This window comes from Coturnix japonica, chromosome Z (genome assembly GCF_001577835.2).
Source record: "Coturnix japonica isolate 7356 chromosome Z, Coturnix japonica 2.1, whole genome shotgun sequence".
NCBI classification, from domain to species: Eukaryota; Metazoa; Chordata; class Aves; order Galliformes; family Phasianidae; genus Coturnix; species Coturnix japonica.
This window is the reverse complement of record NC_029547.1, coordinates 8445874-8457851: the sequence shown is the minus strand read 5'-3', so window position 1 is coordinate 8457851 and position 11978 is coordinate 8445874. Positions and strand designations below refer to the sequence as shown.

The following is an 11978-nucleotide window of genomic DNA, read 5'->3' as shown; positions in this document are numbered from 1 at the left end:
CCCTCCCCCCCAGAGCCCTGCTCCTTGGGGGCACCCGAAGTTGGGGGTCCCTGCACTCCCCCATGGACACGTGCTCCAAGCAAGCAGGAAAACCACTTTTATTGATGAAAGCGTCTTTCCAAAGAGCCATCCACATTCCCTCCACCCCGGAGCTTCGGGGGGAGGTGGTTTCCTTCCATGTGTAATATGGGATGCTCAAAGTATCAAAATAGTGAGAGAAGCCTCAGCGAGTGCAAAGGGGAGGGAGGGAGGTCCCGGAGCCAGGGAGGGATGGGGAGCTGTGGGCTCCGGGCCTCCAGGCAGGCACTGGGCTCCGGGCATTAGTGGGGGTGATGTGAGCAAGGGGATAAATGAACTCAGAAAGCTGAAGGCTCAATACTACAGAAATTTAAAAGTTATAAAAAATACTGAAGATCTCAGAAAACAACGCAGGCACTTGGGAAGGAGGAGGAAGGCAGAGCTGGCTGGGAGGCAATAAGGTGGGAACAGCAGCTCCTGGGGCGAAGCCACAGCACCAGCCCCAAACAGAGGCACTGAGGAGGGTGTGCGGTGCCTCCCAGGCGGCTGCTGCTGCGGAGTGCAGGGGCGTTCAGCCAGCAGTAAGGCATAAAGGTGAAAAGAGGCTCTGTGCGAGGCACAAGGGAAGGTGCAGAGATGATCCCCAAACAAGGGCAAGGCACAGGCCTCACCCGCTCCCACCTGGAGGAGGGAGAAGAAAGAAGCAAGAGAGAGGATAAGAAGGCACGAGGAAAGTCCTGAAAGGCGTGAAGGGCCAGGCCCCAGGCAGCAGGGAGCCTTGGGCCCCAGGGGCACATTGAGCTGCCCCAGGACAGGCTCCCAGCCCGGTGTGCTGCGTGGAGAGGTGCGATGGGTGGCGAAGCAGCGGCGCAGGTGCAGCACCTGCACGGTGTCTGGGTTAGTCCTGGTGCACCGGTGCGGGCCGAGGCAGCCCAGCGTTATTGGAGGTGGGGTGTCTTAAATAGGAGCTGGAGGCAGCAGTCTGTGCAGTGAGTGGAGGGAGGGCTCTGCCTGGGCGCGGGGCTCAGTTCTGCTCCTCGTCCCGCAGCTCGGTGGGCAGGAACTTGTACTGCTGCTGCCGGATCATGGCCAGCTTCTTGCGTGCCTCCTCCAGCTCCCGCTCCTTGCGCAGCATCTCCTCCTGGGCGGCGATGATCTGCAGAGAGAGTGGCAAGATGCTTTGTCCACCCATGGTATGAACATCTTGCTCTGCATCCTTCCACCACAGCCACAACTACAGCTAAGCACCCCCTGTGGTCACATCACAGTGCTCAGGAGATACGGCCCACAGTATCCTGCAGGCAGGTCCCACGTGCAGCAGGTAAAGCTGGGACCTGTGCCTTGTCATATAGGGTTGCGCCTGTCCCTTGAACAGCATTCTACCCTTCACACACCCTGTGGCCACTGGGTTGGTGCAGGTATTACACTAAAAGCACCAGCAAATGTTCACTGGCTGTGCCCACTGCTACAAACAGTAGGAAGAATATCAAGCCCTGCTGTGTGGAATGGGAGCCACTTCCCAGCCTGCAGTGCTGTGTGATGACAATATGGCCTTGGGGGCAGCCAGAGCCACCCTGTCCTATGGAAGCAGCCCCACTCCTCACCTGTGCAATTCCTCCCACCATCTTCTCCTTCACCACCACCGTCTCATCATGGTCCTGGAAGGCGGCTGCCTTCTGCGCTGCCTTCACCAGATTGTCTGATGCTCTCTTCACAGCATTGCCAGCAGCCTGGAGTGGGGGAAAAAACGGGAGGCATTACACTCAGCCCAGGGTACAACTGCTGCCCTGGGGGGGAACCCCTGTCCCAGATGGGCTGGTGTGCAGAAGAGGCAGCTGGAAGAAGGGGGGCTGCCAGCAGAGCTCCCTGCTCATGGCTCGCTGCCACCGCGACTGCTCATGACCATTTCAGGCGCTGCTGCTCCTGACTGAGCCCATGGGCTCCCTCACTCTGCTCCCACGTGAACAGCAGGGCAGGGACAGTCCCATCCCAGCCTCTGGCCCAAGGTGACACCTCTGAGGTCCCACTGGGATCCCTCCTGCAGCACGTGGGCATTCACTTCTGCCCCGTGGCCACGGAGATGGCACCATCAAAACATGTCCCTAAGCTTTAATGCCAGGGATCTGGTGCATACATTTCAGGCATTCCCAAGTCAGGCCATCAGCCGTGAATACCCCCAGGCTCTGCAACCCCAGCCTGGTGGATGGGAGCCCAGGAATACATGTGCATGCAATTGAAGTCCAAGCTACATGGAGCCAGTGTCCAAATGAACCACCAAGAGCAGTGCCACAGCCCCATCCCATGATCCTAGATGCCTCCCTGCTCTCACCCACCCCTCAAGCACCCAAGGGAATGTTCAGGAACCTGGAGGAGGCAGCTGGGGCTAAAGGGACTCACCTGGAGCCTCTTCATAGCCTCTGAGTCATGGTCAGCCTTCACCTTGCAGGCCACCAGCAGCTGTGCTGTGGAGGCAGCCACCTGCTTGGCTGATGAGATCAGCTTCTCCTCACTGGCATGGCCCTGCACTGCTGCATTGGCAGCTTCGCACAGGTTGTTGGTGGCAGCAGCCACCATGCGTGCCTGCAACAAGAGAGGGTGTCAGAGGGCTGGAAGAGAGGGTCCCAAGGAGGACGTGGTGCATAGGATGGGGTCAATTGGCTTCCATGCCAAACCCCATATGGTGGGAGAGGAAGTCAGCAGTGGGGCTGCCTCTTTTAGAGAGCGGAAGCATAAGGGCAGAGAGCATCTTGCCCAACATTAGATGTCCCCTGCCCCCATGTTTCCTTGATACTCACAGCGGAAATAAGTCCCTGGGACCACTGTCCATCATCCACTGCATTGGCCGGGATGACTCCCACCTGTGAAGCAGGACAGGGTGAATAAGGCACAGGAACAGTCCTTGGAGAAGGAAGAGAACCCACCACAGCTCCAGATTCACCTTCCCTCCCTGTGAAAGCTCTGTATCTTTATGACTTCAACTCTCTTCCCTCCCAGTCTTACCTTTCCTTGGGCCACCAATTCTCGCTGGGCTGCTGAGGCTGCTTTCACCAAGGCGCTTGTGGCTGCAGCAATTGATTTGGCTGCTTCCAAGATCTGTTCTTCAAAATCCAGAGTCTCATCTGCTTGCTGTAGGCAAAAATGAGCACATTAATCCTATACAGGAAGGCAGAGAAGGTGGCAGGAGGCTGCTGGGGAGGTGAGGTGGGGCTCAGTACCCCACACAACCTTTGGCTTGGCTCTTGGTTTCAGCTGCTCTAACTTCTTTGCCGCAGCTTCAATTGATGCTGCAGCTCCCAGCAATTCATTCTCAGCGATGACTGTGGGATCTTCTGGGTCAACCCACTCCGTCCCTACAGAAAAGGGAACCAAGAGAAATTAAACCCATGCACAGCTTGATTTCCCAATGACCCTACCCCCTCCCATCAGCTACTGAAGCCCAGGTGCCAGACCAGAGGTGGATGTAGCTGTGGTGCTCACCTTTCATGGCTTCAGCTGCCTGGATGAGTTCAGTGACAGAGCTGGCCACCCGCTTGGAGTACCCAGCCAGCTGCTGCTTCAGCTCATGGGTCGGCTTCTGCAGGATCTGTGAGAGAGCAGCAGTGAGCATGTTATGGAAACTGAAGAAGGGGGTGGTCCCTACCTGGCAGCTCCTTGCCCCCAGAGTTTGCCTGCTTGGTAAAAGTTCTATTTGGGGCTCAGACACCCTCATTTCAGGCTATTGTGAGTGCCATCACAAAGCAATCAGACCGCATAGGTCTATTTGAGGTGTTCCCCTAGAGAAGGAGAGGGGAAAACCCCACCCTGTATGTGTGAACTGGTCATTGTTTGTCATCCTGTCTGCAGCAGTGCTGGTGAGCCTCCTCCTGCACAGGGACAGGATGCTCTTCTTGGCTGTGTCGAGTCCACAGCTTCTGGGACATTACACAGCACCAGATTCTAAGCTTGAGCCCTTCCACCACTCAGTGGCTGTCTCCTTGGATCTTCTCCCCACCCCAAAGCACTCCAAGCTCCTGAACCTATCCCTCCCTTGCTGTCCCCCCTCTCAGAAACTCATCTGCAAACACAAGCAGGGCAGGGGAGGATGTGGAGCAAGGTCTCAGTCCCTGCAGGACATACATCCCCTTTCTAGGAGACACCCTGCAGAGGGTGCCCTGCAGAGGCATGCACACACCACGGCACACTGGAGGCCACACATCAGCTCGAGCAGGAGTGAGTACAGGCATGGACCATGGGGTCCTGCTCCAAACCACACAGGCACAGCGTCACCGCTGGGCTGGGCAGGCGGACATGCCGCCAACAAGGCTCATGCAGAGGTTAGACACTGGCAAGCACACCAAGTGTCACCTTACTCACCGGCTGCACAGGAGGATGGAGAGGAGAGAGAAGAAGGCAAATGAATGCCCTGGCAGAGACACATGGGTAACGGGGTACGTGAAGGAAAGGGTGAAAGATGGAGAAGCGAGAAGGAAGGTTCAGAGGCTTCCTGAAAGCTGCCATTACCACTTCATATTTTAGCCCCATCACATTTTCTGATGGCTGAACACAAAGGCTGCAGGGCTGGAGAGACCACCCATGCCCAGCAGCACCTTACTTCTTCCCGCTCTTAACTGCCTGTCTGCAGTTTTCAGCCTGAATTTCTCTGCTTTTAGTGGCAGAGACCTATTGTTACCAAATACCACATCCCTAAGGAGGTTCAAATTCCTTCCCCTCCCTGGTGAAATATGCTGCTTGCTTACTCTTCTGCTGGGAGCCACGTTTTCCATCCCAAGCTAAATAACTCTCTTTCTTGAACTACAACCACTCCTGTTCACACTCTGCAAGGCGTTGGCTCCCAAAGGGACCAACCCAGCACACATACAGCAAGTCTTGCTGTATCCCGTTTGTATCAGGCGGTATCCTGCCCATAACCTCCCATTCCACACCCCTCTGTATGGGGAGGGACCAGCACTACGCTCTGCCCTGTCAGCACCTCCGCATGCCTTCTGCTCACTGCTTTCCAGGAACCTGCTGCCTCCCCACCAACATGACCCTGCACACACAGACTGGCACACTGCTGAGGCTGGGAGTGATTCTGGACTCATGTGGGGCCATCCCAGGAAAGTCACAGGAGCTCCTGACAGCACACAGCCATGGGCAGTTTACCCTTATGAGCACGTCTGGACAACATGCCATACTGTTAAGTCTGTTGTCTGCTATGATGACATGCTTAAAATTGCTAAATTGTCTCTTTCTACAGGATATAGCCTTCCCAAGATGTACCTCTGGTGAACATTTCACTGGATGTACTGCCTGTGTGATATTCAGGAAATGTCACAAGGCAGCTGGAAGGTTAAACCCAAAACGCAGTGGAATAGCATGCTTCTGCAAGTAGTTTGACCTTGGGCACTACCACAGTATGTCATTAGCCCAATCATCTGTTAACAACAGTTCAGCCAGAGAATTTAATCTAGCATGTCAGTCTTGGCTGTGACGTCTTGAGTGTGGCTACAGCATCTTCCAGAAAGACATTCGATCTAGAGCATGAAAAACTCACTGCTCCTTTTGGAACTCTATCCTGGTGGTTACCTCCTTCAGGCATAACCAACCAGCCTTTGATTTCCCCCATCTGTCTTCAATTTTTAGCCCTTGGCTCCTGCCTGCCTCCTCTTTGTTCTGCCAGTGCTGGCACTTCTCACCCCCAAGGAGCCTGGCTTTCCCTGAGCTCCCCCACCTCACATCTGGTGAATCTGAACATGATTTATCAGTCCTTTTTAACTAACCCAGTGAAACTGTGCTGTGTAACTGACCCACGCTTGCTCTTTCTCCTTTCTCCCAGTCCAAGGCTACCAGTAACTCCAAAGGCATGTGCCCTGCACATCTCTGCAGCAGGCTCAACTTGGTCACTATGTATTCTTGCCAAGAATGCAAACCACTGGAAGCACCTCACTGAATACTTTCTTTCCATGTCTTGGATAACCCAGGTTTTATTTGCTTCAAGTGAGCTGCACTGATCTTGTAAGACAGCTAATTAAAGCAGACAACTGAAGCACCTGAGAGGACTAAGCTGTAGGAAGACTGGATGAAAAGGGCACAGCTGGCCTTTGCAGCCAGCACCTCTGCCACCACAGGCACTGCCTGTCTCACACTCCTCTGTGAGCTTAACAAGCTCTGTTTTCACACTGGCTGAAGTTTCTCCCACCCACCACTTTGAACGGAAGCTGCTTCAGGATTCTGTTCCTGTGTTGTCGAATTTCCAGACTCCATCTGTTTATGGCCAGTTAATCTCCCATCTGTTGTTAGCCAAATACCTTTCTTGAAAGACTGTTTATGGCTCTGATATCTGCTTCTGTAAGTAATTACAGGCAGCACTCCCATCCCTCGTCACCTTTCATTTGTCTGCCTAGCCTAGGTACTGGGACAAAGAATGAGACAGGAATCCAGCACCAGCTTCTCAAGGATCATTTTGACACTGACTGTTCAGCTCAGGTCAAAGCAATTACAGCAGCACTAGCCCAGAGCACTGCAGCAACAAATAACTGTGCAGTCTCAAGGCAGGGACAGGTCTCTCTTTTAGGCAGGACCTGAAAGACAGGCATTGCAACCTGTTGAGCCAGTGGTCACTGCACACCATCTTTTGCCCTGCACTCACCTTGGGCACTTCATGTACAGGATGCAAAAGTAAACTTGCTAAAAGACCTCAGTGAGGGTAACTGCAGAGCTCTTGGACACCCTGGTGTCCAAGGGAAGCCTCATAAAACCATGGGGCTGGGGACACTCACCACCAGCACGTGCTCCAGCAGCTCCAGGTAGCCATCAGCACACTCCTTGCCAAAGCGCAGCGCCCGCTGCCGCACGTCCGCGCTCACCTCCGGGTGGTAAGCAGCCTCCTGCAACCCAGAGATAGCATTTGTATCCAGACACAAGCACTGGGGGCTCTGCCAGAGTCCCCCCACCCCTGTGCCAGCCCCACATCCACTGCCCTCCTGCGCAGCACCTTGCAGGCACGCAGCATGTCGGCAATGGCACGGCGGCTCAGGTTGGCTGTAGCGATGACATCCTCCTGCCGACACGAATTGCCAGCAGCCACAGCTTTGGCTGTGGCCATTGTGATGCCTTTCGTCATTCGGATGAAGTCCTCTGGGGTTGAGACCTGGGCAGGAGGCACCGGGGAGGAGAAGACCTGCGAGGAGAAAGGCAGGAGTGAGGCATGGGGCAGCAGGTGGGCAGGGTGTCAGCTGTGACCCCACAGCAGTGCTCACCGCCAGTTCTTGGCGGATATGCTCTATAGTGGCCTCCAGTGCTCGTGTCCCCTTTGTGGCCTCATCCTCAACGGCCTTCACTGTCTTCAGCAAGGAAGTGACATTGGTGACCATCACCTGTGGAAGGGAGAACAGAGCCAGGTAAAGCCCCGCAAAAGCTTTAGGATGCTGCCAGCACCATCTCTCCCTTGTGGTTTGGTGCAGAACTGCCCCTTCCTCATACTCTACTCATATCACTTCATTTTGATCTCTAACCAATTCACACATGCTGTGCCCCACCTTTCACATGCCTCTCTGCACCCTTGTCCCATTTGCCTCACAGCTGTCCTCCTGTCCCTAGACGTGCACAGGAGTCCCCCTTTTCTTTCTCCAGCCCTCCTGCCCCATCTCCTCTTCTCCACCGCAGACCTTGGCAGAGTTCTTCAGCTGATAGACTGCAGGATCATCCCCAGCTTTGCCAGCAGCTGCTTTGGTGGCACCAATCAGGTCCCCAAGTGCTTTGGCCACATCCTTCACAGCATTGATCAGAACCACCTGCGAAAAGCAAGTCCAGGGTCACACTCAAGCTGGGATGGTGCATCCAACTAATAAGAAATATGGACACTCTTGGATACATAGAATTTAACTCAGCTAGAGTGGCTGACTAGGGTCAAAGCCCAGTCAACCCTCTTCAGGACACATGGAGTCCAGCCCAGACCACACATACTCAGTTCCATTCCCTTCCTGCAAGCTAAGAGCACCCTCCATTCACCCCAGACACTCCATCCTACCTGAGTCTCTGGGTCTTCAGATCCCAGGCTGGCAGCACCCAGCTTCACCACCTCAGCCAGGCGGGTGATGGTGGCCACAGAGGACTGGGCAGCCTGGGCTAGCTTCTCCTGGCTGGCTGTGGCATTCTGCACCAGCACCTTGGTGTCTTCCACCAACGCCTTGGCTGTCTTCAAAATGCCCTCCCTGGTGAGAAGAAGAGTGTCAGAGAGAAGGCAGTGCCACAGAGGTGTGCTTGCACAAGGCACTAAAGAATGACATGCAGGTGCCTGTCCCTTTGCATGTGCACATGCTCCTTGCTCCCTGCCTTCCATATGTATGTGCTGGGTGTGAAAACAGAGCCAGCATGAATTTGTAGGTCTCCCTGGAGCTGGCCCACCGCTTACAAAGATGTGAGATAGCAGGACCCCTTTACCTCCATCTAAGCAAAGTGTCCTACTCCCCAGCCCTCGTACCTGTGGTCAGCAAAGGTTTCTGAGTTCTCCCGATTGAGAGTCCCTGCTGTGGCAAACATGATGGTGGTGTCGAGGTCAGCAATGATGCCAGAGACAGCGCTGGCTGCAGTGATACAGGCTTGAGTCCCACGGTTCCCAGCCTGCAGAGCTGCCAGCACATGGGACACCTGTGGGGTACAAACAGGGTGACTGGAGAGGCAGGAACAGGCAGCCCCTACCGTGTATCTCACTGAACCAAGGAGGGGAATCAGGGATTATACAATACAGCATTCCTTCTTAGCTTCCAATTATTTTTATCTCAAATCTTCCACCTTTAGGACTGCGAGTGCCACTGGACTGTGCTACTCTCTAAACAAGTAAGGCTTGCAGCTCATTCCTTTTGTAAGTCCTAAACCCATATCCCTCACTCTTCCAAGCACTCTTAAGATGGTAATTTTCCTGATGGAAAGAAAGCTTTGAAAGCAAGAATCTGCAGGGAGCCCTGAGCATGCTGATATGTGCCAGACAGTATGAACCAGAGTTAGTTTTGCTTTTGTAATCTTTCTTACAAGCACTGCAGCTCTACTCTTATAAACCAGATTTTTAAGCCCATGTTTCCATCTGCTACTAACCAATGTGCTTTTAAATGGGCAAGGTTTTCCACCATGCCAGCAGAAGGGGCAGAGGAGATCAGTCACCCAGAGTGAGCTGGAAGATTATTAAAGATGTAGCAAATGCTACACACACATCTGAAAGGGCAGGTTTACAGAGCCCTGAGCTGCCATGAGGGTGTGATCAATACTCCTTGGCAGTTCAGCACTTCAGCAGTGAGCACCCAGCTACTGCACACTCCAATCACAGCACAAGTTGATATGGTGGCAGGAGAGGAACCTCTCCTTCACCCCAGTTGTGCTAGAGCAAGCATGGCCAAGAGCAGACAGAGTCCAGGATGACCCCTGGAGAACCCAAATTGGTGGCCACAGGATATGGGGTTCAACCCAGCACTCCTCCCACCACCTAAATCCCCTTTCCTGTTGCATGCTCTGAGACCCTTAGCACTGCTCACCTTCTCGGAGACCTTGCGTGCACTCTCTATCAGCTCCTTCTTGGTGTAGGCATCGCTGGGGCTACATTGCAGAGCTCCAGCCTTGGTCACCAGGGCAGCACAGCCATGGCCCAGCTCCTGTACCCGGCGCTTGATATGGGAGCCAATCTGCAGGCAAATGTGTGCATGAGAGAGCCATAACGGTATTAGCCTCATACCCAACATACTCGATAGGAAATGAAAGTCATCCCATGCATCTACTCCAGGCCAAACATCTTACCTCCTCATTTTCGGCAGTGAGAGCAGCTGGCTTGGCCTGTTGTGCCAGCTGCCCGTAGTCATTGGTAAGCTGGTTGGCCAGTATGCCCAGCTCATCTGGGTTGGTGGTGGATTTGGTGACCTGCCAATGAAATAACGACAGAACTCAGACAGGCCCTGCAGTAGGACAGGCAAGCAGCAGTGGCAGTTGCCCTGCCTAAGTGAGACCACAGCACCACTGTCTGCTTCCTGCCTCAAGTAGGGATAAATAAGAGAATAGTGACGGGCTCCTGTACCCACCATCTCCTGCACGGTCACTGCGATAGCTTTGGCCGTCTTCACCATTGTGGTCTGGTAGTCCACAAAGGTCCCCTCAGGCTCGCCCATTGGTCCCTCATCCAGCTGCAATAAAATACCAGAAGAGTTTGGCTCCAGCACAAGCACAGTGGCCCTTCTTGACAACAGCAAAGCAGGAGATTTGTGCTGCCCACAAGGGCCCTAGATGCTCCTCCCATAGACCATCCCCCAGTGCTCCCTTGGGGAACATCTGAACAACTTCCAGCATCTCTCCCTGCCTCTTTGGTTGCATAAGTGCAGTACTCTGTTTGCCACTCCTTCTCAAGCAGGACTCAGTGCTAGCAACCCAAGGAAGACAAGAAATGACAAAGTGCCACACAGAGTTTGACTGACTCCTCCTCTCCCGCAGCCCTCTCTGTGTTCCCTTCACCTGGTTGATGGCTTGGGTGATGGAGTCCACCATGCCCCCAACAACGCCTGCCGCACTGGCTGCCTCATTGAGCGTGGTGGTCAGGTCGTCCACTGCCTCCTTCATCATCTGCACGGCCTCCTCCAGAGCCTCCTGCGTGTGGGCAGCTTGCTGCAAGGACAAGATAGAGTGAGAGCTGCTCCCCTTCAACACAGACACCACATGCTTGTCCTGAGTTTTGGTGTCAGGCATGCATGTATGATACATGACACATATCCAAAGCTCACGGTGCCACCATGTCCACCTCCCACTCACCTTGGGGTTCCCACCAGCCTCCTTGGCTGTGTACAGCATCTGCAGGGCAGACTCAGCCAGAGTTTTTGTCTGATCCAGGAGGTTCATCTGCTGCTGGTGGTTGGGTGTTTTGGAGGCAGCACCAATAGCTGCCAAAATGAGTGGCTCGAAGTACTGAGCCATCTGAGACACCTAGGGAAAAGCAGAATCAGTGACAGCAGGCCCTGCTAGCCTGAGCCTTTTCTCATGGTGCAAACTCCTTGATAAACACTTGGTGCCTGATCTCCAGCTCCCCACCCCTGCCCTTCCATTACCTTGTGTCCCAGCTGTGAGGCTTCAGCCCGTGCTGCGCTGGCCACAGGCTCTATCAGGTTGTTGATCTCCTGCACAGCCGTGATCATCTGGTTATGCAAAGCCTGTTGAGAAGAGAATAACTTGCATGAAGCTCCAGCACAGCTGATCTCACCAAGCTCTGGTGAGAAAGAGTTAACCTGCTTGAGGAAAGCAGGACACCAAGGTGCTGGTTGCACTGCTAAATCAGATCTGGGTGTAAGGGTGGTCTGACCAGACAACCCTGCTCTGTCCCACTGAACCAGACAGGCAGCAGGGACACACAGCTTGAAGCTAGGCTGTTCTGCCCACCACTTGGCTGGGCGGGTTTAGGATTCCTGCTAAAGATGCAAGAAGGGCTGCAGAAGCCCTTTGTGAAGGCAGAGGGATTCCAGGATAAGATGCTGCCCCCAGGAGCAAGTTCCCCACTTACCTCCTGGGAGATACCTTCTCGGGGGGCCAACTGCTGGCTGATGGCTGCAAGGGAGGCCTGGTCCACCTCCCGCATGCATCTGTTCAGGACATCTATAGCCTCGTCACACTCCCGCTGTCCAGGAGCTTTGTCCCTGAATGACAAGACATATCAGCAATACTGGTTGGTGCAAAGGGGCCCTGGCCACACACACCAGATTGGCTGAGACAGTCCAGTTCACTCTCACCTCATGTTGGTGATCAGTTTCTTGATGGAGTCTGAGACAGTGCGAGAGTGGCCAGCCAGCACCGCCCACTGCGGTGGGTCCTTGGGGTTGACAGCCAGGGAGCGGGCAGTCTGAATGAGGCCAGCTGAGCTCTCCAGCATCGTCTTGGCAGATGTGACAATGGGCTCCATGGCTCTGCGTCCCTGTGCAGAGAGATGGTGGACTCGTGAAACAGATGGACCAGCATGA

General features: G+C 54.3%; 1 protein-coding gene across 3 annotated transcripts in view; it reads right to left on the bottom strand.

Moving 5' to 3' along the window:
* Nucleotides 1–372: 372 nt before the first annotated feature.
* TLN1 (talin 1) overlaps nt 373–11978 on the bottom strand; it is a 30046-nt gene continuing 18440 nt past the window's right edge. For 2 of the 3 annotated variants that reach the window (XM_015848343.2, NM_001323236.1), the window contains 21 exon segments: nt 11751–11932; nt 11525–11657; nt 11076–11177; nt 10783–10953; nt 10489–10638; nt 10062–10163; nt 9784–9903; nt 9525–9671; nt 8480–8646; nt 8027–8210; nt 7665–7790; nt 7257–7373; nt 6992–7177; nt 6777–6884; nt 3496–3601; nt 3244–3368; nt 3019–3144; nt 2814–2876; nt 2416–2598; nt 1623–1748; nt 1043–1174 (listed from right to left, as the gene is read on the bottom strand). In XM_015848343.2, coding sequence (XP_015703829.1) covers nt 1043–1174; nt 1623–1748; nt 2416–2598; nt 2814–2876; nt 3019–3144; nt 3244–3368; nt 3496–3601; nt 6777–6884; nt 6992–7177; nt 7257–7373; nt 7665–7790; nt 8027–8210; nt 8480–8646; nt 9525–9671; nt 9784–9903; nt 10062–10163; nt 10489–10638; nt 10783–10953; nt 11076–11177; nt 11525–11657; nt 11751–11932 — 2856 coding nt within the window. 3 annotated transcript variants of the gene reach the window in all.